This window comes from Choristoneura fumiferana, chromosome 7 (assembly GCF_025370935.1).
Source record: "Choristoneura fumiferana chromosome 7, NRCan_CFum_1, whole genome shotgun sequence".
NCBI lineage: Eukaryota > Metazoa > Arthropoda > Insecta > Lepidoptera > Tortricidae > Choristoneura > Choristoneura fumiferana.
In genome coordinates, this window is record NC_133478.1 from 6,692,607 (window position 1) to 6,714,816 (window position 22,210).

Below are 22,210 nucleotides of genomic sequence, written 5' to 3' on the forward strand. Positions count from 1 at the left end.
TTTTGTTTATACTCGTACCTATTATATAACAAAAAAAAAACAGATTTTTTAAATCAAACTGACGTACTGATATATTTATTTGCGAGAGTCGAGCCTTGTGGACATTGTGCTAAAATCAAAGAGCCCCTAAAGAAACCCGCCCAAAACTCCTCAAACAGCTATCTCCGGCGTGATGATGTATTACACCTACGTAAAGCGGTCTCGCCCACGGTCAGCCCTCTCATGCAATCTCAATAAGTTAATGTTAAATATAATGACCCGGATAACTCACGTCTTAAATCGAGTTTAGCTCGACATGTTTCGGGCTAATCCGTAGCCCTTCGTCTTCGGAGCAACGCGACTCAGCGGCTGCTGCAACACGCGCACTGCGCGCCGCTGCTCTGCTCGCGCGACTACCCGACGAAACTGACACCGGCACACAACTACCCGAGTTTTCATCATCATTACAACTGTCAAATGTAGGGTAGCACACAACACTAACCACATCGCTCTGTAAAGGTACGTTCACACACACCGATGACGCAGCACGAGTATTTAACACCGTTTTCCAACTCGGAGGTACCGTCCAACCACTATCTCGGTTGAAATTCGGCCGACGACTAATCTCGATGGCTTCACGCACTTTCCGCGGAATGAAAAATTTCTCCCTCGCAAGTACTGATACCTTATCAAATCTGATATAGTGCGTCAAATCCGAGTCCATTGAGTGCTCGGCCACAGCAGACCCCCCTTGTCGTCCTGTTTCCTCATACTGCGTATGTGCTCCGATACCCTTGTGGAAACATCCGGATCATTATATTTAATATGAGTGAGTCCCACGGTAGTTTCATGTTCAATAAGTTAATGCATTATATTGTCTAGTAATTCATGTTTCCCTTGTTTACGCATATATTTTAGCTAGTAGTTGCAGCCAGCTACGAACCAGTTACCTACTGAAAACATATCTCACAGGTATCTATTTCTAAAGTTGTGTCTATTAGTTCCCATAACAATTTATCATTGTTTAATTTGCCCGGAAATGTCATATTTTACGATGTGTATTGTATGTAAAAAAAACTTCAAATTTATTGAAAGGCTCTTTATTAAAAGCATCTGTAATTTTCTTTGTTGCTATATTTCTAACTTTGCATCCCAAATTTCATCACGCTTTGCTAAATATTGGGCTAAGGGAAATGTTAAAATAAATTAAAACAATTATTACTTTATAACATAGTTTATTGAAAATAATAAACTTCTCTTCTTCGCCAATAATTTACAATCGAAAATATTGATTTACTTTTAGCGTAACTTTATTTTTTCTTTGATCACATTGTCAAAGTTAACAAAACTAAGCAAAAAAACTTTGTTAAAAGCTTTTTAATATAGTTAGAGTCAGAAAATAAATTAACATCAAACAACTTTCATTTTTATATTTTATAATTTTTAACCGTGATAAAATGAAGTCAATGACAAACAATCCTTATATAGGTATTTAGAGCATTTCAAGATTGTGAAGAAAAAGTGGAAATTTTCCTTTTTATACAAAAGGCAATAACGTTTTCCACTCCCTGAACTTTAATTAATTACGATAATTATTTTAAATGGCGTTAATCACAAAACAATCTTAATTCTTAGAAAGTATTATAAAATGTTGATTTATTATTTAAACAAAGTAATGACCGAAATTAGTTTTACAATTTATTCATTAAATAAAACAATAAGTGTTAGTCTTAATGTCGTTAAGGTTACCCAATTAAGAATTATATAAAAAAAAACAAACAAAGTCAGCCTTTATTGTTCAGAGGGTGTGAACTGTTATCGCCATGTGGATACACAATCCTTTTAAGTGTCGTCTACATTGAGCGAGTAAACACATCAGATAGATGGCGGGGCTACAAAGTGTCAAGTCTTCAGATTATGACATCCACTGGTCATTATAATGCTACCTCTTTACTACCCTCGCCCAAAGTGCTTCACATGAACAAATACAGCTCACATTAAAAGAGTACAATACAAAAAGTGGTTACCTACTACTTTTTCACAACACTGCTCGAAAATGTGGCCATAGACGACCTAAATCCAGTACCCAAAACTGCCCAATATGTACATTTAACAGCTGACTCATTCATGGCTCGTAAAACACGATAACAATGTAACACATTACGAAAACAGGTCGTATCAAATACGTATTTCATAATACGATACGACTTTTTAGAATATAATTTCTGAATTTCATTCCCGGCGTGCTGAAACAATAATTGGACCAATCAAAAGAAATCGGCTGCTGCATGTGAAATTAAATTGAGCAATGAGAATGCGTAATTCATGACTATTAGGTTTTTTTTTCTTAAACGCATACTATGCACAAAATGCTTTAATTTTTTCAAGTATCAAGTACTGCAATAGCCCCTCCTTACAAAGCTTATGTAAATGTGGGGCATTTTTAACTTTCCTAGATAGTTTCGGTATAATTTAAGGGTGGTTTGAATTGCCATACACGTGTAATATACACCTCTCATTCCAGAACTAATATAATAGTGAGGCATTTCAAATTAATCTTAATAATTTCGGTGTTATTTAAAGAAATTTACACACAGGTGCAGTAGCACATCTCTATAGAGTTAATGTATGTATGTAAACCATTTATTACTATTATAAGTACAAAAATTAAAGAACAAATACATTGACAAACGTTGAAATACATGAAAAAGGCGAAACGTAACTGTGGGGTATGTCAAACTATCCTAATTTCGTTGCCATCTAAGGATAGTTGGAATTGCCCCACAGTTGCAGTTGCACCTTCTTACTTACAACAGTCTACAAATAAGTTATTATGATTGACTCTTAACTTCGCAATGAGATCAAAGTATGTGTATCAATAATTTACAATACGTCTATATAAAGTATAGTAAAAGCGTAATTACAACTTACCCACCGACGTAAGATTCTTTATTTTACGGCACTTGATTTATAATTAGGTATTTTTGTGAGTTTTCTATGCAGTTTCTAGCATACTCTATCTATCCTACGAGTAGGTATTCCAAAATTATACACTCATTAATTCAGCTCCAGATATTAAACCTATAATATTATGTCCTAGTACTGGGCAATGAGAGGGCAGGTCTAGTTCGAATTGAAAACTGTTATTTTTGGAGTACTTTCCCGTCGTGTGTTTTTCTGGATAAGTGAATAAAATTTAGGGCTATATTTTGACTATTTGAATTTGAAATCGCTGATCGGTTTTAAAGAAAAAGAGTTTAAATTTCATGAACGAAATGTCTCGAAAAAAGTCAGACCAATATTTTTTTCCGAATAATTATTTTAAAACACCTTGTAGTTTATAAAACATGAATGCAGTCTATAAACGCAAATTAAATCGTACTTATTCATACGAATTAACCATTGTTTTACCCACCCATTGCAAAGAGTATAGTGAAACGTGCAACATTTTTTTTATTCTAGACATAGGTATATTAATATACTGTTCATATGACTGTGCGTGTATACATGTTTAGAGATAACGTTTAATTAATATTTTTACAGAATCGTTAAATAACACGATACATTGTTTCTTTGTTCACTGTATTCTATTATGGCACTGTTGTAGTTCACATTCAAAGTAGTTTAACTAGTAAAACATGTCTCCTTGTACCGTAAATTTTAATAACGATTTTCCTCGACAAACATTTTCATGTCATAGAATTTTACGATTCTAACTCTTCGACTGTAAGTGTAACCCCGCACATGAAGTACAAAAACAATTTTTGGACACAAGGTAAACATCCCAATGCTCGACACAATGTCCAATAGATGCCACCCTGCTGTCACCTTAATTGCTAATGACATAAAATTAACGATGGCAGCTATTGGCTCTTGCACTTTTATCTTATACTTCTCCTTATATGGCTCACAAAATACCTAATTTGGTTCCTGACTGACGTACTTGACATTAATTGAACAAAGTGCGCCTAATTAGTCAAATATCTAAACATCTTAACGGTAAATTACATTAATATCACTTTTGGCAAAATTAAGCACGGTCTTCACTGCAAGTACAAAACATGTAAATGCTCACAAATTGATCTACGCATTTGTCCAACAGTTACGTTAGTAGTTACGTTAGCTAGCGAACATTTGTACCTACTTGCATTACACTTCGCCGTATTCACCAAATAGGTAAACAAGTACACTCGGAATAAGTAAATGTTCGCAAAGTAGACTCACCCTTAAGTGTGGTTTCCAATGCAAGCGGAGCCAGTTCCATAAAGGCCGTTTTATTCGCCATTTAGTTAATAGACAATTGAAGCAGAGAGGATACGTCCAAAAGTAACTAATCATGTTAGTTTATATTTACATCTAGCCCCACTTCTCTTAGTAATGTGATAGTTGATTGCGAACGTTGCCTTTCGCTTTGCCTCAATGAAAACACCAATATATAAGACCAACTAGAACTCGCAATGGAAACCACGCTTTAGACCCGTCAGCAATGGATAGTAGATGTGCATAAACTTTAGAAAGATGAAAAATACTTTTACAAAAACATTATTCAATACAGTAGAATAGTAAGCAAGTCAAAAATAAAAATAATAATAGTAAGGTAGGCATAGAAGACGAGGACGGACAAGGAGAAAGGGTCAGTAAGACATTAACAAGTTTAGAATAAATGCTCATAACAATCCAGTACACGCGGGCCGTACTTATTCTAAACAACATTTATGTATACATTAGTATACAAATACAATATACTTACTATAATAATTAATGAACTAGTGCACTGTATATATATAGCGTATAGACATTGCTTCTCATGATTTACTGGTTGAAAAGTCGGATTTATATTGCTTGACAGTATGTACTAATTCGTATACTCTCAAGCCCAATTTAGACCTGCAAGAAAAATATTACAAGTTGCATTACATTGCGGCGTTCGATTGGCCACTACAAACTCGTTGGTTTTAAGGATTCACAATGTAATGCAACTTGCATGTTTTTTCGTGCAGGTCTAAACTAGGCTTTACGGCAGATAAAATAAGGTTTTGCTAATAATTACGAGTAGATCAGCAATTTCTTCTCTTAATAAAACTCGCGGTGTATGTACCGTAAAACGGGGTGAGAAGGGATTGCGGGGAGAGCGGGGATAGAACTAATATTTTGTGTTTTCACTTGCTACTTAAAATTTCTGGCTCAGCTTGCTCTAAAGTAGTTTAGTTATATTTTTAGACATATTATATCTCCTTTTTTCTGGTAAATTGTTAGCGTCATTTTTTATTTATTTGTTCCAATCTCTTCTGACCCCACTGCGGGGTGAGCTGGAATTCGCCTATACTTTAGTGTTTATTGTTTAAACTATTTAACTAAACGACGGATAACCATTATTAATCTAAAATTCAAAGCACTGGAACATTTTTTATCTATAAAATCAACTTGTCACATATGAAAATATTTTTTTATCGAGGTTTGAACTTGAATTGTGTCCCTACTCACCCCGTTTTTCGGTACCTTAATATTGACTCAAGCAATATGCACTCATCTGATAAGGTAACATCCCAATTTCACGATAAGTTCTCCACCAACATTATCTCAGGTGGTCGAGTCTTATACGAAATTGTAACTCACTGTCTAAATTATTTAATGTAGGTACTACATAAATATTTTCCCTGTTTCACTTATAAAACACATTTCCAATTCTCGCGAAATTTCGTAAGGTAAAAGTAAATGAATCCTAATTCATAAGACGCAATATCGCTACGTCCCAAAAATGTCTAGGGCCCAAAGAATGACGCTGTAAGGCACTGCCTTATACACGCACTACACAAGTCTCATTCTAAGTAATCACCTCCTTTCACAATAACTTGTTGACGGCTCTCTGAAAGCCTACGAACGAAATGGTGATTTTACATTTCTAAAGAAAAATCTTAATAGCAGTGACAAAAATAAAATTCTTTTGTAGAATAAAATATACGAGGGTCATTTAAAAAAAGCGCTTTCCCAGACCGCAGTAATCAAGAAGCTGTTCATAAATTTATTTATTTTTCTCTTTGAAAGGAGCCCTTCGGCCACTTTGGAAACCAAAGGTTCGAAACCAGTTTAGAAAACAGAATTATTTTTCTTTTTCGGAAACCTGGTTTCGAATGAAGAGAAATAATTCTGTTTTCTAAACTGGTTACCCATACAGAATATAGAATCTTATTTCGAAACTCATTCACAAATTTTAATTTCTCAATTTTAATCGACACAGAATCATAGATAGGTTTAGGTTATGTTAAGTTTACATCGGCCCGAAGGGCCAAAAGTATACACAAAAGTCAATACTATGTCTGTGTCGATTCTGATTGAAAAAAAAAACACTACTGTGAAAATAAGCTTCAGTAAAAAACCAGAAGTCGATCCCTGATCCTAGTTTCGTGCAAGAACAAAAAGTGTTCGTTCGTAACTGGTTTCGTATAAGAACAAAATAGTTTTCTTTCGTAACCGGTTTCAAAAAAGACCGAAAAAAATTTCTTCCGCACCCGGTTACGAAACTCCGGTTACGTACGCGGGCGAAGGGGAAAGGAGTATCAAATAGGTAAATGTTTTTTGTTGTTTAGTCCAGTGGATCTCGGATCCATTTAAAACCTATCTACAATTAATTACAATAAATTGTACGCAAGCCGACGTTGAATGTACTCCGTTACTATCTACAACTATCGAATACTAAATAGTAATAATTGTGCAAGCTCTTTCTTTAAACTATCTACTTCGATTATTCCTATTTCAAGCCGTCTTCCCAACACCAAAGCCAACTCGACTCGTACCTTAAATCTAAAACATAGAATAGGTCTATTTTTAGTCTGAATGATGGCCACTTTGTTGTTTCTTGAACAATGTCAAATTCCAATGAACTAACTCTAACTAAACTATCTTTATATTATTTACAGCTTGGTTCTGGCCACTAGTACCCAATACCGCTAAATAAAATAAATAGAGGCAGAATAAAAACGTAGACTTTATCGCGGACGAAGCCGCGGGCACCACTAGTTGAGTAAAGAATGCACCATAGAGTCAATAATTGCACGATTTTATAAAAGCGCTATAGAGGTGTCTCGTCACTGGGGTCGCTGTATGGCAGTCTCACGGACTTAGCCCCAGCAAGCACCCCCACCCCTTCGAGGCAAGACCTCCTATTTGACAGAACATCCCTTAGAAAAGCTCTCCTGGGTCCGGCTAGATCGGTGCCCGTGATTGATCGCGTCAGCTTCCTTAAAGCTGGAAGCTTCAGCGCTTCTTCATAAGACGGTGGCTCATCAGTCGGTGTGGTCTGCGCTCGACCGCCAAAGGGATCTCTAGAACACGTCGGTGACAATTCCCTTGAAAAGTAAAGCGTACTCTCAGCGTTTCTATTAATCTGTGACGGCTGTGTCTCTGGCATTGGCTGGTAACAAACTGGGGCAGCGGATCGGATCTCTTCGAGAATCTGTCTCGCCGTTCTATTTGTTGATACCATACCCGCCCATGATCTCCTATTCTGTTGCTTAGCTTCATGTGACCTGGCGCTAGCTGAAATGCTATGACTAGAATGCGTGCCTGTTAATGGGATTCTGGGCCTGTGTCCGGGGTCATCGAATGAGGCCGCTTTAATGGCTGGTCTGTTCGGCCGTAGCTCTGGTTCTATGTTGATTGCCACGTTGTTTAGTTCGTTTTCTGATGGATCTTCTCTGAGGGCAGCATCGATGCGCATGGCTTCTGAGTAGGAGGGGACTAAGGCACAGTTCTCTCGGATGGCTGCGAATAGCTCGAGGCTGTCGACGGTGGAGGCATGGGACAGGGGAAGTGCTCGGGGTGGGCGGGGTGCGGAACACAACAGCGCACTTTGCTCGTCCGCGATGGCCCACCCGTAATTTCTCTGAGGAACAGGTGGAAGTGTGTCTGACATGTGAGTGTCGATATCCAGCTGCCTGCTGGCATCCAGCTCGTAGTTTGTGCCGAATATTTTAGTTATCTGTAGAAAAAAATAATCTCAGTTCCCTAAGCACCCAGCGCCCATTCTAATGGAAAATTAAATCTGCACAACGTGGCACAACGTTTGGCAAAGCTCACTGTCTCGGTTGGACTACCTCAGCGACCCGAGATATTAAAAAAAAAACAGATTAAATGGGAGCTGAATTATTCTAATTTAAAATTTTAAACTGTTGACAAAAATACTCACTGTATAATGTACGTAGGCGGTATTACATTCTATGACAATTCGAAGTGGCCAGGAGAGTAAGAGGCAGGAAAGAGTCCAAAATAGCCACTGAGACGAGTACCACGGACAATTATCTGCATCCCTGTACAAACAAAAAATCTAGTTACTAACGTAATTAGTGATTAATTATTGTATATAGATTAAAATTCAATACACTGCTTCATTGCAAACTTAAGACCAGCAGTAAAAAATAAATTTAGTTTAAGGTATTAAAACTAAATTAAGTTTGAGAATACCATTCATTTGGAGTCTACTAAACTGAGTTTAAAATTTAATTTAGATCTACTAGTTTATTGCAAGACACCCTTAAATACTTTGTCAAGTAATAAAAAAGTGGATTTAACATTTAAGGGTCCAACACAGAATTTGTTTGTGTCTTTTCCGTGGAAATTAGAAAAAAAGCTTGGGTCTGCAGCAAATATTTTTTGATAAATTTTTGTGCGTCAGCATGTCTCCTGGCTAACTTTGAGCTCATTTAAGATTAATAGAAGTTTGATAACTTAGTTTGTATCCTATTTTGTGTCCATGGAAAACAAACTTCTGTTTCTTATTATGTGCGTGCATGACCCTAAGGGCCTACGCCAGCTAGTGCGGGTGCACGGAGCGGGCGCACGCCTGCGGTAAGATTTACGGGTAAAATCCTTCGCATGACGCGTGCAGTTATCGCTGCTCAAATTTTTTTTCAATAAGCGCCCACCCGCTCCGTGCAAACCACATCAGAGATGTAGCATAAAGTCTAATTTGTACCTGTATGCGACCATGTATTCCTTGAAAGAACTAACACCTATCAAGTCCAACCCCTCCCGCATCTCCATGAAGTCATCGAAACGCTCGTGCTCGGCGAAAAACCTCGACCTTTGATCTTCGAATTCTGAAAAATAATATTCCTTACCCTGAATATTTTCTGTGGAAATTAAACAAACTCGTTTCCACAAAGGCAAAGTCGCAGCCGTGCGTAAGTCAAAAGATAACACTTATTTAGACTCATAACATTTGCCTTTGAAAGAGATAATAATTCTGTAAAACTATTACTGAGTTTATTAAAACTTATGCCTACTTCAATTTACAAAATGTAATTAAATTAATAAGTCACTAATAAACAATTTAACGATCGACCATGTACCAGTGTTCAAAACACGGTGAAGTACGCACGTCAGTGCATTTAAAGGGCGTCAGTGTATTTTGAGCACCTGTGGTCGATCCTTAGAAGCATTAACGTATTCAACAAAATAACGAGGTAGTTAATATTAATGAACTGGACCATCTGGCAAATTTATCAGAAATAAAAAAAACGTGTGTCGTGGTCGTGTTTTTAGCTCACATGTAATTTCTATTCCTCCTATTATTAGTGCTATGTATAGACAGGGCAATTCTGGTGACATGATTAACCTTAATCAACTCATTTAATTATAGAGTAGCTAGCGTTTTATTTCAGTAATTAGGGTTATTTTTTGTAGTTTTTTCAGCGTGTGAGAGTTTACATTCCAGTAATGTTCATTAAAAACAAAAATGTTAATGTTTCAAGAAAATACAGTGGTAAACAATTTAAATTGGTTATGGTATAGTTGATGTCTCCGGAGCTACGCATGTTTGTGTAAGAGATGGTTTTACTCATCTTAATTTTAAGCGTAATACTAACCACTGGCCGCCTCGATGTTAGCAAAAGCAAAACCCTTGCTGAAGCGCACTTTAGTGATGGGAGTGCAGGAATCAAGGACTAGGTTCCGTGATGCGTCGCGCTGACCGCAGCACGCATGCGCGAAAGAAGTACTAGCGCTATGCGTGTTCACTCGCTCATAGTAGACCTACAGAGTAAATTTAAAGATTCTTAATTTTGAACCACGTAGTGTAGGGTGTCCTGAGGCACGGTGGACGGGCGACCTTAAGAGGGTCGCTGGCGGCGGATGGATGCGAGGGGCTGAAGACAGTGTTGTGGCGCGCCATGGAAGAGGCCTATGTCGAGCAGTGGACTGCTGTGGGCTGATGATGATGATGAATTTTGAACCGGAAGACCTGGTGACCTGGTAAAGGCCGCAGAAGTCCAACGACGGCAGGTGGCGTGGGACCGGTCACTGTGGCTTTCTTTGGGCGAAGCTTATAATATGGACTTCTTTTGACTAACGATGATGATGATGAGGAATATTCATGTGACTTTAAAAAATGTGTTTGTGGATTTGATTGTTTTCACTTTTACAACGTCATTGAAGTTCTACACTTGTAACAAATTTACAGTCAGTCGGACCATTGGAAGTGCATAAAAATATCGAGCTATCAAATACTACTAGGTTTCTTCAAATAAAATCTGAAACCTGGAATGAAACTCATTCAAATCATTTTTGTACTTTTTAGCTGTCAATTTAGTTTCCAAGTTGAATGAATTGTTGAAAGGTTCAAACACATTATGCCAAAATTACGCGTCAGAATTTTAGCGTGATTACGCCCGCAATGGTGTTTCAATCACTACACATTTGCTGGAATTACGTCACGTTTTGGCGTATCTAAGTAGAAATTACAAACGAACTTCGATCGGGCGTTATGTGCGGCTAGTAATTGACTGGCATTGTAGGCGTAATCAAGCCGCAGTTCTTTCGCTTAGTTTCCGCACTTATTGGTGTCATATCAGCAAAAATACATCGGTGCGTAAATTAAACCGCGGAAATTCGGACGCTTAACAAATGTAAAGTGTGCTTAGATACGTTAAACGCCTTAAGATTAAGAAAGACTTGATGTTAGCCACCTAACTATATAAACTAGAGTATTATAAACATGGGACCCCACCTGGGTGGTTGTATAGGCGTCACCGTTCCGATATCGCGTGACCTGCCGCTTGCGACGCACGTAGTGGTAGCAAATCGCCTTCCACCTGCACCAATAAATTACTATTACTGCACAGTACTAATAACTTATACAGCTACGTGTAAAGGTATGTTTTAGAATTGCGAGAGGGTCCGTAAGGGGCTTAATTTTTTTTGAGTAGGTACTTACTTTTGTTTACATTAAGTGGTATTTTTATTTTATTTTTATGCTTTCTTTTAAGTCAAAATGAAAATATGAGAATTATTAAACTACGTGTTTAACCTTCATAATATTTTAAAATGTGAAATTAGCGGTTTTGCTCAGAGAAACCTATTTTACGTTTGGAAATAATTACACCCTCGTATTGCTCAGATGCCAAAATAACTCATGTTGAATAGATGTTTATTATTGAATGTTTGACAATTTCATTGTCAAAATTTTATCATTCCAATATTTCTTTCGTTTATTTTTATCGTTAAACTAGTACTTAGTGTGTTTATGAATGATAGGAATTTATAGGTTTAACGTCTAATCTCAGATTTAACCTTCTTTTATTGTACGAGTAAATTCCTATTTTGTATAAAAAATAACTAACCTACCAATAGCTAAGTTACCGCGATACAAAAACAGCCGACTATTATTTAATTACGAGGACCTTCGTGTATTAATCAACGGGATTGTCACTTAAGTAATTGGAAAAGCAAATTTAGTGGCTGAATCGCAGGCGTGAAGCGGTAAGGCGATTAGCGTGATCCCACGGGACCGAAACAGATCCTGTTTCTATTCAATAGTCACTTTTCATGAGGATTTAAGTGTATTCGACAGAATTCCTCAATAATTATCGAGTTAACTCGTTTAGAATGTTGGCTTCAATCAAAGGAGCTGTTTGGACTTAGAGTTCGCTCGCTTAGAGTTAGCTGCAGTCGATTGTTTTGAAATCAATCGATGGTGGTAAAATCTGAGGCCTTATTGTGTACTTGAAATCAAAATCGTTTTCACTATTTCTTTCTGTCACACGGTAAGACGAGCCCTCTTTCTCTTTCTACCGATTGTTATTTCAAGTGTGAGACAATAAAGCCTCTGGTTGTGCAGTGTAAGAAAAATATCCAAAAAAAAATCGTTATCAAAGTTGAAATTGGATATACTGCGTCAGCTACATACTAGTAATCTGTGTACTGCGTATGCTGTCCTGTCAATCAAACTGATGGGGCATAGACAGACTATTTTGATAGAAGAGTAGTCATGTAGCTTCGTCATCGGCTCTTCATAGGATTGCATTTTTTTTTCGGTACACAAACACTACAGTCAAACTACGACTTTAATTATATCAATGGTTCCTCTATAGGTACTAATACTCTTTGGTCAATGGAGTCTTCTTCATTTTAAAGATGATTTGGTAAAACTCTATACTGATATAAATGCATATTTCATAACCTCCTATAACCACTATATTTTAAAAAATCTGTTTCCAACATACACCAATCTTACCTGACTTTTTTCAGATTTTCAAAACGACCGAATCGAGTTCAAACGTCGAATAAATCAATCCGCCTATTCATAAAAATGGCGGTTGGAACAAAGCTTCCGTTGGCGTCTTTTATAAGATCGGGCCATAAATAAAGCCCCGAAGTACCAAGGCCGAGCCACCGTCGTAGTATTATGGTTGATCACATGATCACTATCGTTACGCGGGTCCCGATAGCATACCATTTCCACGCGTTATCAACACATCAGCACTATGGTAATTTTATTCACAAGCTTCGATGTTTTGAAACTGGTGTTACTGCGGATTTAGGGGGTAATAGCTGGGATCGGCCGTTTTCACCGTAATGCGTCTAATTAGTATGTTAATGCCCTTTGATAATTCATAATACTGATCATTATGCGTGCATAGGAATAGTGAACCTAGCCACTTCAATTTACATGGCTAATTTTGGCGCAGTCAACTAAAAAGATTTAAGATATGGCTGGGCTGTTTCACCACCCATTGATCAATTTTATTTGACGAATAAATGTCGTCGACGGAGACGGCTCCGTCTATTCGATCAAAACAAACAGAGACGGCATCACATTTATTTTATCCGTCAAATAAATTTAATCAATGGATGGTGAAACAGGGGGTTAGTGTCCTATTATTTTTTAACTTAATCTCCACACATACCTATCATAAACATTGTATGGAAATATACTAATACTAAATATTTGCTTGTACTCTATTATACAATTGGGCCCCGATGTGTTTAAAAATTAATCTAATAACCTGCTTAGGTAGAACAAATCTCACATCTGTTTGTGTTCTTACCAAACCGTTGGAGTGGCTGTCCTCATGGCATGCACCCTGGCGCTCACAGCCGCTGTGTCCACTCTCCTCGCCAGCTGTATTCTGGCCGTGCTGTGCTAGCATTCCATCAGATACATCTGGTATACGAGCAGCACGAAAGCGATGGAGATGAAGACTTAACCGACATTGCAGGGTTGCTCGCAATACAGAGTCAGAAGTCAGGTGTGTTGGCGATGATTAGCAAAGTCACTAAGATAATCCCACTGCGAAGATGATAGTCAGTTATTAAAAAACTGTTCTTACCAAACCCTTGGCGTCGCTGTCCTCATGGCATGTACCCTGGCACTCACAGCCGCTGTGTCCACTCTCCTCGCCAGCTGTATCCTGGCCGTGCTGTGGTAGCATTCCACCAGGTACACCAGGTATAGAAGCAGCACGAACGCGATGGGGATGTAGGCGTAACCGACGTCGCAGGGTGACTCACGGACTGTGCGTTTTATCGGGAATCTGAGGGACAAGTAACTAATTTAGAAGTTAGGTCCGTCTGGTGTTGGAGTAAAAACGAGTCATGGTGAAGGAAAACATCAAAAGGAAAAATGCGCAAACCAGCGAAGTAATTCAATCTTAGTTTCCAATCCGCATTGGGCCTGCGTGGGAACTATGGCCCAAGTAGGTATTTTTATTCCGAGAGGACTGGAGACCTGTGACTAGCAGAGGGATGTAATAGGCTGGGATGATGTGATGATGATGGTAACAAAAAAGGAACCTTTTTGTGTAATTTCATACGTTTGTCTGTTTGTCGATCTATAGTTAGTTGATTGATTCAGGCGTTACTTTGCTTAGATCCTATCAATGAACAAAACTACTTTACCTTGCTTATCCGCAGAAACCTTTCACCAGAGCTACCTCTGACATTTGAGAACATAAATTTAACTAACCAAACTTTGGTAATGGACTAATATGTTATATAGTCGGGTTTGCGCGAACCAGAGGAGAGTATTCCTTCAACATAAATCTTAGGTTAAATAGTGCCAAATTGTATGGAACTGACCTAACTTTGCCCAGGTTCAACGTGGAATGTGCAAGCAGAATGATTATTACGTTGCAGTATTCATATTTGTTTTATATATTGGGCATTGCCAAAATACCGGAGCCTGTTATTTCAATAGACCCACTTGAGATGTATTTGTTCGATAAATGAAGGTAAAATTTAAATTGGAGTAATATGAACTTTGGAGAGGTCCTTATACCCGTGAAATTCCTTCATAATGAACGTATATTTATTAATTCGACCTTTTCGTATAACAAACCAAATCATACTATTTTAATTACCAATTATGTTGGTACAAAGGAACGTTTGTACGGAAATTCATACTTAGTGAATCCATGATGAAATTACGTACGTACCTATAAATAGATACATAAGGTAGGGCCTTAACCGTATGTAATCAGCCTGTGCTTTTAAGAAGCATTTTGTGATGTCTTCGTGCAGATATCTAGAGGTATTTACGAGTGTAAATTGATGAACTCGCAGTCAATCTTGCATATTATGATTAGAATTTTGGAGTCTTTTTGGATTTTTTTTTAGAAAATCGTGTCAGACTCCTGTCCAGTGGTGGTGTAGGGGTTATAGCACGCAGCATGGATTGCTGAGGACCTGGGTTCGATTCCCAGCGCTGGTCTCTTTTTCTGGTTTTTCTGTGCATCCATGTCTCAGTTTGTATTTTCGATAATCTTGAAGATGTTGCACTAGACGACGAAGCGAAGGTGCCAGTGATCATCAGAGCTATTATGTACTGACAATTACTAGTCGCCGGTGACTCATTGCTGTCACCGATGACTGGCACTTCTATTGATGTTAACATGTTCATACGTATGTACGAATTGATGATTACTCGAGCGACTAAACGACTTGCTATACGTACTCGTAAATTGCGACAACCAAGAGACTAACTGGTCGTCGCAACCATGCATTTTTCACTGTCGATTGCTACCGCTACTGCTGCTATCCACTGATCAGTCACCAGTAGGTACAGATATAATGAATAATCCTTTGACATCGTGAAAAATTCGGAACACCCGACTACTTAATTTTAATAAACTAAAATTGAGACTTTGTTAACTTTCTAACGTTATTATAATTGCCAGTAACGTACAGCTAAGTAATAATAGATACTTTGATTATTACCTTGTTAATTTACTTTGCGGGCAATTATAATTTTGTTAGAAAGATAACCAAGTCTGAATTTAGTTTATTAATTAAATTAATGTTATGGTTAAGTTACAGAAATACGTTTACACTTCCTGAAAGAAAGCTTGGCTGCCGGTAACACAATGTACATACATCGATTATTAATCTCTCGATGCGACCTTCCTTTACGCCGTCTTGATGAGTACTGAAGCTGACAGAATTAGCACGACAAATACGAATGTAACTACGATAAGAATAGCATTATTCACTAGGTACATCTGTACGTAATTAACCTTGCTTCAGCTCGAAACATTTTCTAGTGCATCATGCACTCTTGTTATTTAGATGTAGACTCACGTGTGTAGATCAATAAGCTCGCGGTCAATCTTGGCGGTGTTGCACCAGGCGACGGATCCGAGGCAGCCAGCTATCATCAGCGTCAACATGAAGCACTTCCAGTTTCCTTCACGCCGCAGCACGCCGCCCAGACTTTGCTGGCGAGGACGCTGTAACAACAACCATTGTTAATTCTTCCTGCCTTCGGAGTGAGGTCCATATCAATAAATTGGGAGCACCAAAGTTCGCATACTCCTCGCTAGTCATACCGTAGTTTTTGTCCGAATCATCGTTTGTCATAATTACCCTTACATTGTTCTGAAATCTTGATACTCCTATAAAAAACTGTAGGTTAGGTTTGTTTTATAACAATTTTGAACAATAATGATTCATTTTGACAAATATTACATTCGGACTTTCAATAAGTATGTGAGCCGATATAGACCCCAAAAAATTATAAGCAATTACTTTGCTCACCCGCGACCTTACGCTAGCTAGCTGTTTCAAAGTCAAAGTCAAAGACAAAGTCAAAATATCTTTATTCAATTTAGGCTATAACAAGCACTTTTTAATGTCAAAAAAAATCTGCCACCGGTTCGGAAAAACCTCTGTTGAGAAGAATCCGGCAAGAAACTCAACAAGGTATATTTTAAACATCTGTTAGCTTAACGATGGTTGTGTTGTTCTAAGGATGAAATCTGATTGAGTTTGAAACACGTCGTGTAGTGATAGTTACATTTGTGTGATTTTTATGTGTTCTTAGAGTGAGGAAGTGGAGGAGCTGCATGAATACACATTTGTTGCATATAGGTTAACTATCATAGGGTCTGAATCGCGTACCCTTTTTAAATATTATTAATCTATTTCACGATGATTTCTTTGGCAGATGTATGGAATGCTCCGCCAGAAAAAGTTCCGTTCTGGTACGCGATTAAGTTTCTTTCTTATGCGAGGAATTTGAAAGGATGGTTCGTAAATTTGGCAAGGTGGAATTTTATAAAGAAAATTCTGTTGGTATTTCTATTAACAACGGCCAGGCTCAAATCAACTAGTCTGGCGTTCAGAAGTAAGATTATTATGATATCGCTACGGCTTTTATAAATCTTATGAAAGGCCCATCAAAACGTGTTTATAGCACGTGAACGAAAAAGTTATGTTCAATAAATATGTATAAATATAAGTACGTCTAAGAACACCGGGAGCGGGAGCTTATTGAATATAACAAAACATAAAAATCGAACACAACATAAAATCCGGTGACTTATAGCAGCCAATCAATCCAATACATTTTCCCGTTAAAGGTCCCAATAAATATTTTAGGAGGTATATTAAACGCCTGCGAACTCAAGTAGGGCCATATTTGTTCGGTGCGTGGAATATGGACCCACGGGATAGAATTGCGAAGAATCAGCCCACTTTATTTACATTGACCCAATAAAATACGCCCTCAGGATCTTCCTCAAAGAGCACAAATATTTCTGGTGATCCAGGCATTTGGAATAAAAGACTGTTACCATCGAAATAGGTATGCTCGAATCATGTTACATGTTGTACCTATTATTTTTTAATTAGTATATTAAACTCAGTGTTGCAGAAGGTAGGACCTTGTGCAAGGTCCGCCCGGATTGCTACCATCATCTTACTCGCTAATCCTCCCGTGAAGCAGCAGTGCTTGCACTGTTGTGTTTCGGCGTGGAGAGTAAGACAGCCGGTGAAATTACTGGCACTTGAGGTATCCCATCTTAGGCTTCTAGGTTGGCAACGCATCTGCAATACCTCTGGTGTTGCAGATGTTTATGGGCGGTGGTGATCTCTTACCATCAGGAGACCCGCTTGCTCGTTTGCCATCCAGTCAAATAAAAATAAAAAAGTGTTCGATGACCACCACCTAGAATTATTAAAACTTTGTTCCAAGATTATTCTCGGTGAAAAGACAATCACTGAAGCTACACTTTGTAAAAAGTGAGTGTCTGTGAAACGAGAGTGCGAACAAAAAACCTAGCTACAGAAATATGCCGTGGCCATTTATTAATCGTTGCTTTTTCATAATCATTCTGAGTGACGAAATTCGCTTCGTAATGGCATGAAAAACGACATCAATCAATTTTGTATTTCCATCTGGTCATTTTTGGATATCTTTTTTGCCGCTGTTTGATTAATGAAGTTTGTTTAGGACAATATAATTAGAATAGAGGTAAAAATTTAAATTAAAAACTCTACAAGCAAAAAGAAGGGTTTCGAGTAATTGAAGGGTCGGCTTAGAATAAATGAGTGGGGGTGATAAAGGCTTTTGCCTGGACTGTGTTGGTCTGTCAGTAGATAAATGTGATCTCTGACCTTACGTTTGGAGCAAAAAGTAAAACCAAATGCGTTGGGAAGGAAGGAAAAGCTCACAACACTAGTAAAGGAAAAAGCACCAAAAACTATGAATCGCATCATTGTTTTTCATACAGGTATACTTATAGAAACTTATTTTTGTATGTCTTTAAATTTTTTCGGAATCCTTAGAGCACAAAACCACTTTTTTAAGGTTTAGTGTTTTTGATAATTGCCTGATTCGATTCGATTACCTGAAGCTTCAGCGAATAACAGTGTTAGTTAATTTTTTGTAAAAAATATAAATGACGTAGTCTACAAATGCCAGTTGTATTCCCAATCTACTTTTTAGTTCCGACAAAGTTATATGTAAAAGGAAATTAAAAAAAAAGATAGCCCTGGAAGTTTACGTACAACTTTTACTCACTGAACGGTTCTATTTGGAACTTCGGTAAGGGTTTCGGAGGGTTTTTTTATTAAAAAAAAGCTGAAGTGTATTATTTCTGTTAACGAAATTAAGAACAACTCTTATATACCTATAAAAAAAGAAAAATAAAAAGAATTAGAGAATAGACTAACTACCTTCTGGCATCAAGACATTGAAACAGCTATTTAGACTAACGTAAGTACGCAGACAGATGTTAAATAAAAAATATCTATCTTATTTTAGGATAAAAAATATGTATTTATTTATTTTAGGAAAACAAATAGCATGAAATAATGCATAGCAATATTACATTAGCTAGAACAGTTTCCATTGTTAATAAGTAACTGCTGCTCAGGCAAGACAAAAAACTAAATACGTTTTTTTTACTGTAAAACTGCAATTCCGTAGATAACCGTTTATTCTTTGATGTCGTCGATACTAACGCACAATTTAATGGGTGTAATCCTGGCTAATGCTTCCAAAGGTCACCATATTCCCGAGGGCCAAAGTGTTAAACCCAACATTGAGATGAATGAGTCGCGTAGGGACATTTTTGCTGACAATTTTTGCAACATAAATTAAACTTTTCACGGCGCAATTTGTTCGTGTTAGCTATCTACGTATTCTACCTAGTTATTCTTTTATATTATTTAGGATACCATAAGCTATGAAGTCACCGAGTGTAAGTGTACCTACGCTTGAACATATAACAAATTAATTTTGGTATTTTTTAGGGAAACATAAAAGTATTATTTAATTTTTCCCTATATTTTACCATTAGAACTATATTTAGTTATTCTATTAGGTAATATATACCGGGTGTGGCCTGTAATATGAGCAAATAGTTAAAATATAGATCAGACTCGTCAAACTGAACAACATTAGTTCAGCGATTATTTTAAATAGTAAGTTTTTTAATTTTTATTACACTTTTAAGTTTATTCGAAGAAGCAATGTAAGACATAATGCTTGATGTTTGTAGCGTGACAGGCGACGTCAGTTGTGTTCTAGGATGGCGTACATTGATAGCAGTATTTAATTTGTATGAAAAAAGGAAGATTCAAAGACTCCATTATTTTTAAAAGTCGCTTTACTACTTAATGTCATTGTTTTTCAGTTTGACGGGGAAGATCTATGTTTTAATTTTTTGCTCGTATTACAGGCCACACCCGGTATATTAACCGTTTCATCGTAATCGCAATCAAATGACAGTTTTTGCGAGCGTCAGAAATGTTCTAGGCAATACGGCCTCTGGCTTTAGTCCGAGTCGCCTTTATAAAGTCTAGAATACCTAAATTTATTAGCGCACTAATGTGTTTGTTTGAACAAAATCGTAGTTACTAATTACATTTAATATGCAATAGTTTGCAAGTGTATGTGTGTATATTTTGCTGCTTTGGACCAAATTTGATATGTATGTTACATAGCTAGATCTTGGGGATAAAACATAGTATTTGCTTTATTCTGCTAACGCGAATCCTAGAGTATAAACCGTTAATGAAATCCACGATGTGATTTTTGGGAATTCCCACGAAAATTTTCGCGAAATCTCAGAATTTCCCTAATAAAAGTCTGTCAAAAACAAACATGACAAATCCGTCAAAATTAGATTCGCCTTAAAGATTTGACGAAGGCTCGATGAACAATGAAACCGAACATTAACGTTAGCCTGCATTAGGGGCGGTCATTAATTGGCCGCACTTAGCTGAGTCAGCTTTTAATATAATATGATATTAGTAGCACATTTCGTCACGCCCCACGCGTAAAGGCCAGCATCCACCAATCCCGTCGTGCAAATGGGCATTTTATCGTACATTACATTAGCTAAAAATTATTCTACTCTTTAACATCTGCTGTATGGTGGAGAAATTAGGCGACCACAAACGAAAAAAAGTGAGAATTAAACCTGAATTAAGAGGGTGCTGAGCGTATTATGCGGCCCAATTGACGAATAAAAAGGCTAGTCATCATTATCCCAGCCTATAACGTCCCACTGCTGGGCACAGGCCTCCTCTCAGAACAAGAGGGATTGGGCCATAGTTCCCACGCGGGCCCAGTGCGGATTGGGAACTTCGCACGCACCATTGAATCACTTCACAGTTTCGTGCAGGTTTCCTCACGATGTTTTCCTTCACCGCAAAGCTCGTGGTAAATTTCAAATGTAATTCCGCACATGAATTTCGACAAACTCAGAGGTGTGAGCCGCGGTTTCAACCCACGACCCTCTGCTTGAGAGGCGATAGGTCAAACCACTAGGCCACCACGGCTAAAGAAGGCTAAGTAGGTACATACTACAAAAAAACTTTTAAAACAAACTCATCAATTTGACTTGGAAACTATGATGTTTCAAACACGAATATTTATAGGTAGAGTCATTCACGATGACGCGTGCCGTGGTTCTTCTTACAATGTCATTAACATTAATGTCTAATTTTGTCAAAATCACGCGTCTTCGCGGATGGCAATAAACCCGAATTTTTAATCCCATGGATAAATGTAAACAAAGATGTTGCCGTTATCAAAAAACATTTCCACATTTGCCAGAAATCGACTTCCCATTAAAAACTGTATTTCTTAATCAGAATAAAATATTTTAATTTACTGATGAAAATCTTTACTTTGGCATTTACTACGCTTTGATATATTAATTTACAAAGAGAGAACTGTTTTCGTATGCATAATAAAATTTATTTATTGTCCTGGTATTACACCCGAGTTTTTAAGCTGTGGGCCGCTTGACGCGAGACGTCACTCAATGCACTAACATTCGAGACTGAATTCGTAATCGTTTTCCAGCGACTCTTGTTCTCTTATTTTTTTTTACTGTCGACATTGTTGTTATATTTTTATTGTAGTTAAGTTGTTCATTGATACGTTTTCCGTTGTTTTTCGTTCCATTTTTGTATGATATATTATGGACTCCGGCCCGAGTACTTCTCGTTCAAAAGACGGCTTGTAAGTTGTCTCTCGTAAAAACGGCTCTTTTATCGAAAATAGAAAAAAACATGGTAACAACAGAACTTCATATAATATTTCTAGCGGGCGCATACCTTGCGATCCCCTGAAATGCAACTTTGACAATGACGAAACTTTGTTTAATTTTTTTAAGTGGGATTAAAAATCCGGGGGTAGGAATAAAAGTAGGCAATTCCGTTTTACCATGGATTGACATCGATTAGATACGAATAATTGTTGGTATGGTAGAAAGTATTCATCGATGCGCTCCGATCCATTCTATGATCGATTGACCATAAAACGATCATCAACTTAAATATTTTTTTTAAATGGCAGGATGACCTGTGCCCTATTTCACGAAGCTACATGTTACAATTTACAAGCGGTAGTCTTCATTGAAAAGAGAACAGTATGCATTGAAAAGAGACTACCGCTTGTAAATTGTAACTTGTAGCTTTGTGAATGCTATGGCCAGGGGAGAAGATTTTTCCCAGCAGTGGGACATTACCACAGGGTGATAAAGAAAAGATCGCATGATACTCGTTGTCGGATACCCTATTAATTTCACCTCAATACCAGTGGACGGCAACCTTTGTGAGTATAATTACAGTCCACTGCCTTTATTTTTGGGTATCGACGGAAAATGGGAAACAGGGATGACCCGCAGTGATATATTGCCCATTAGGGATTCAGGGTGATATTTTA

The 22,210-nt window shown here is 37.5% G+C and overlaps 1 protein-coding gene across 1 annotated transcript in view; it reads right to left on the bottom strand.

Annotated features, from left to right (window-relative positions):
* Nucleotides 1-1,243: 1,243 nt before the first annotated feature.
* LOC141429578 (transmembrane protein 151B-like) overlaps nt 1,244-22,210 on the bottom strand; it is a 59,425-nt gene continuing 38,458 nt past the window's right edge. Inside the window, exons 2-8 of the mRNA XM_074089956.1 lie at nt 15,829-15,977; nt 13,584-13,787; nt 10,982-11,066; nt 9,843-10,008; nt 8,951-9,074; nt 8,165-8,285; nt 1,244-7,957 (exon numbers count right to left, since the gene is read on the bottom strand). Of these exons, the coding sequence (XP_073946057.1) occupies nt 7,049-7,957; nt 8,165-8,285; nt 8,951-9,074; nt 9,843-10,008; nt 10,982-11,066; nt 13,584-13,787; nt 15,829-15,977 (1,758 nt within the window). The 3' untranslated portion in view covers nt 1,244-7,048. The remainder of the gene's footprint in view (nt 7,958-8,164; nt 8,286-8,950; nt 9,075-9,842; nt 10,009-10,981; nt 11,067-13,583; nt 13,788-15,828; nt 15,978-22,210) is intronic.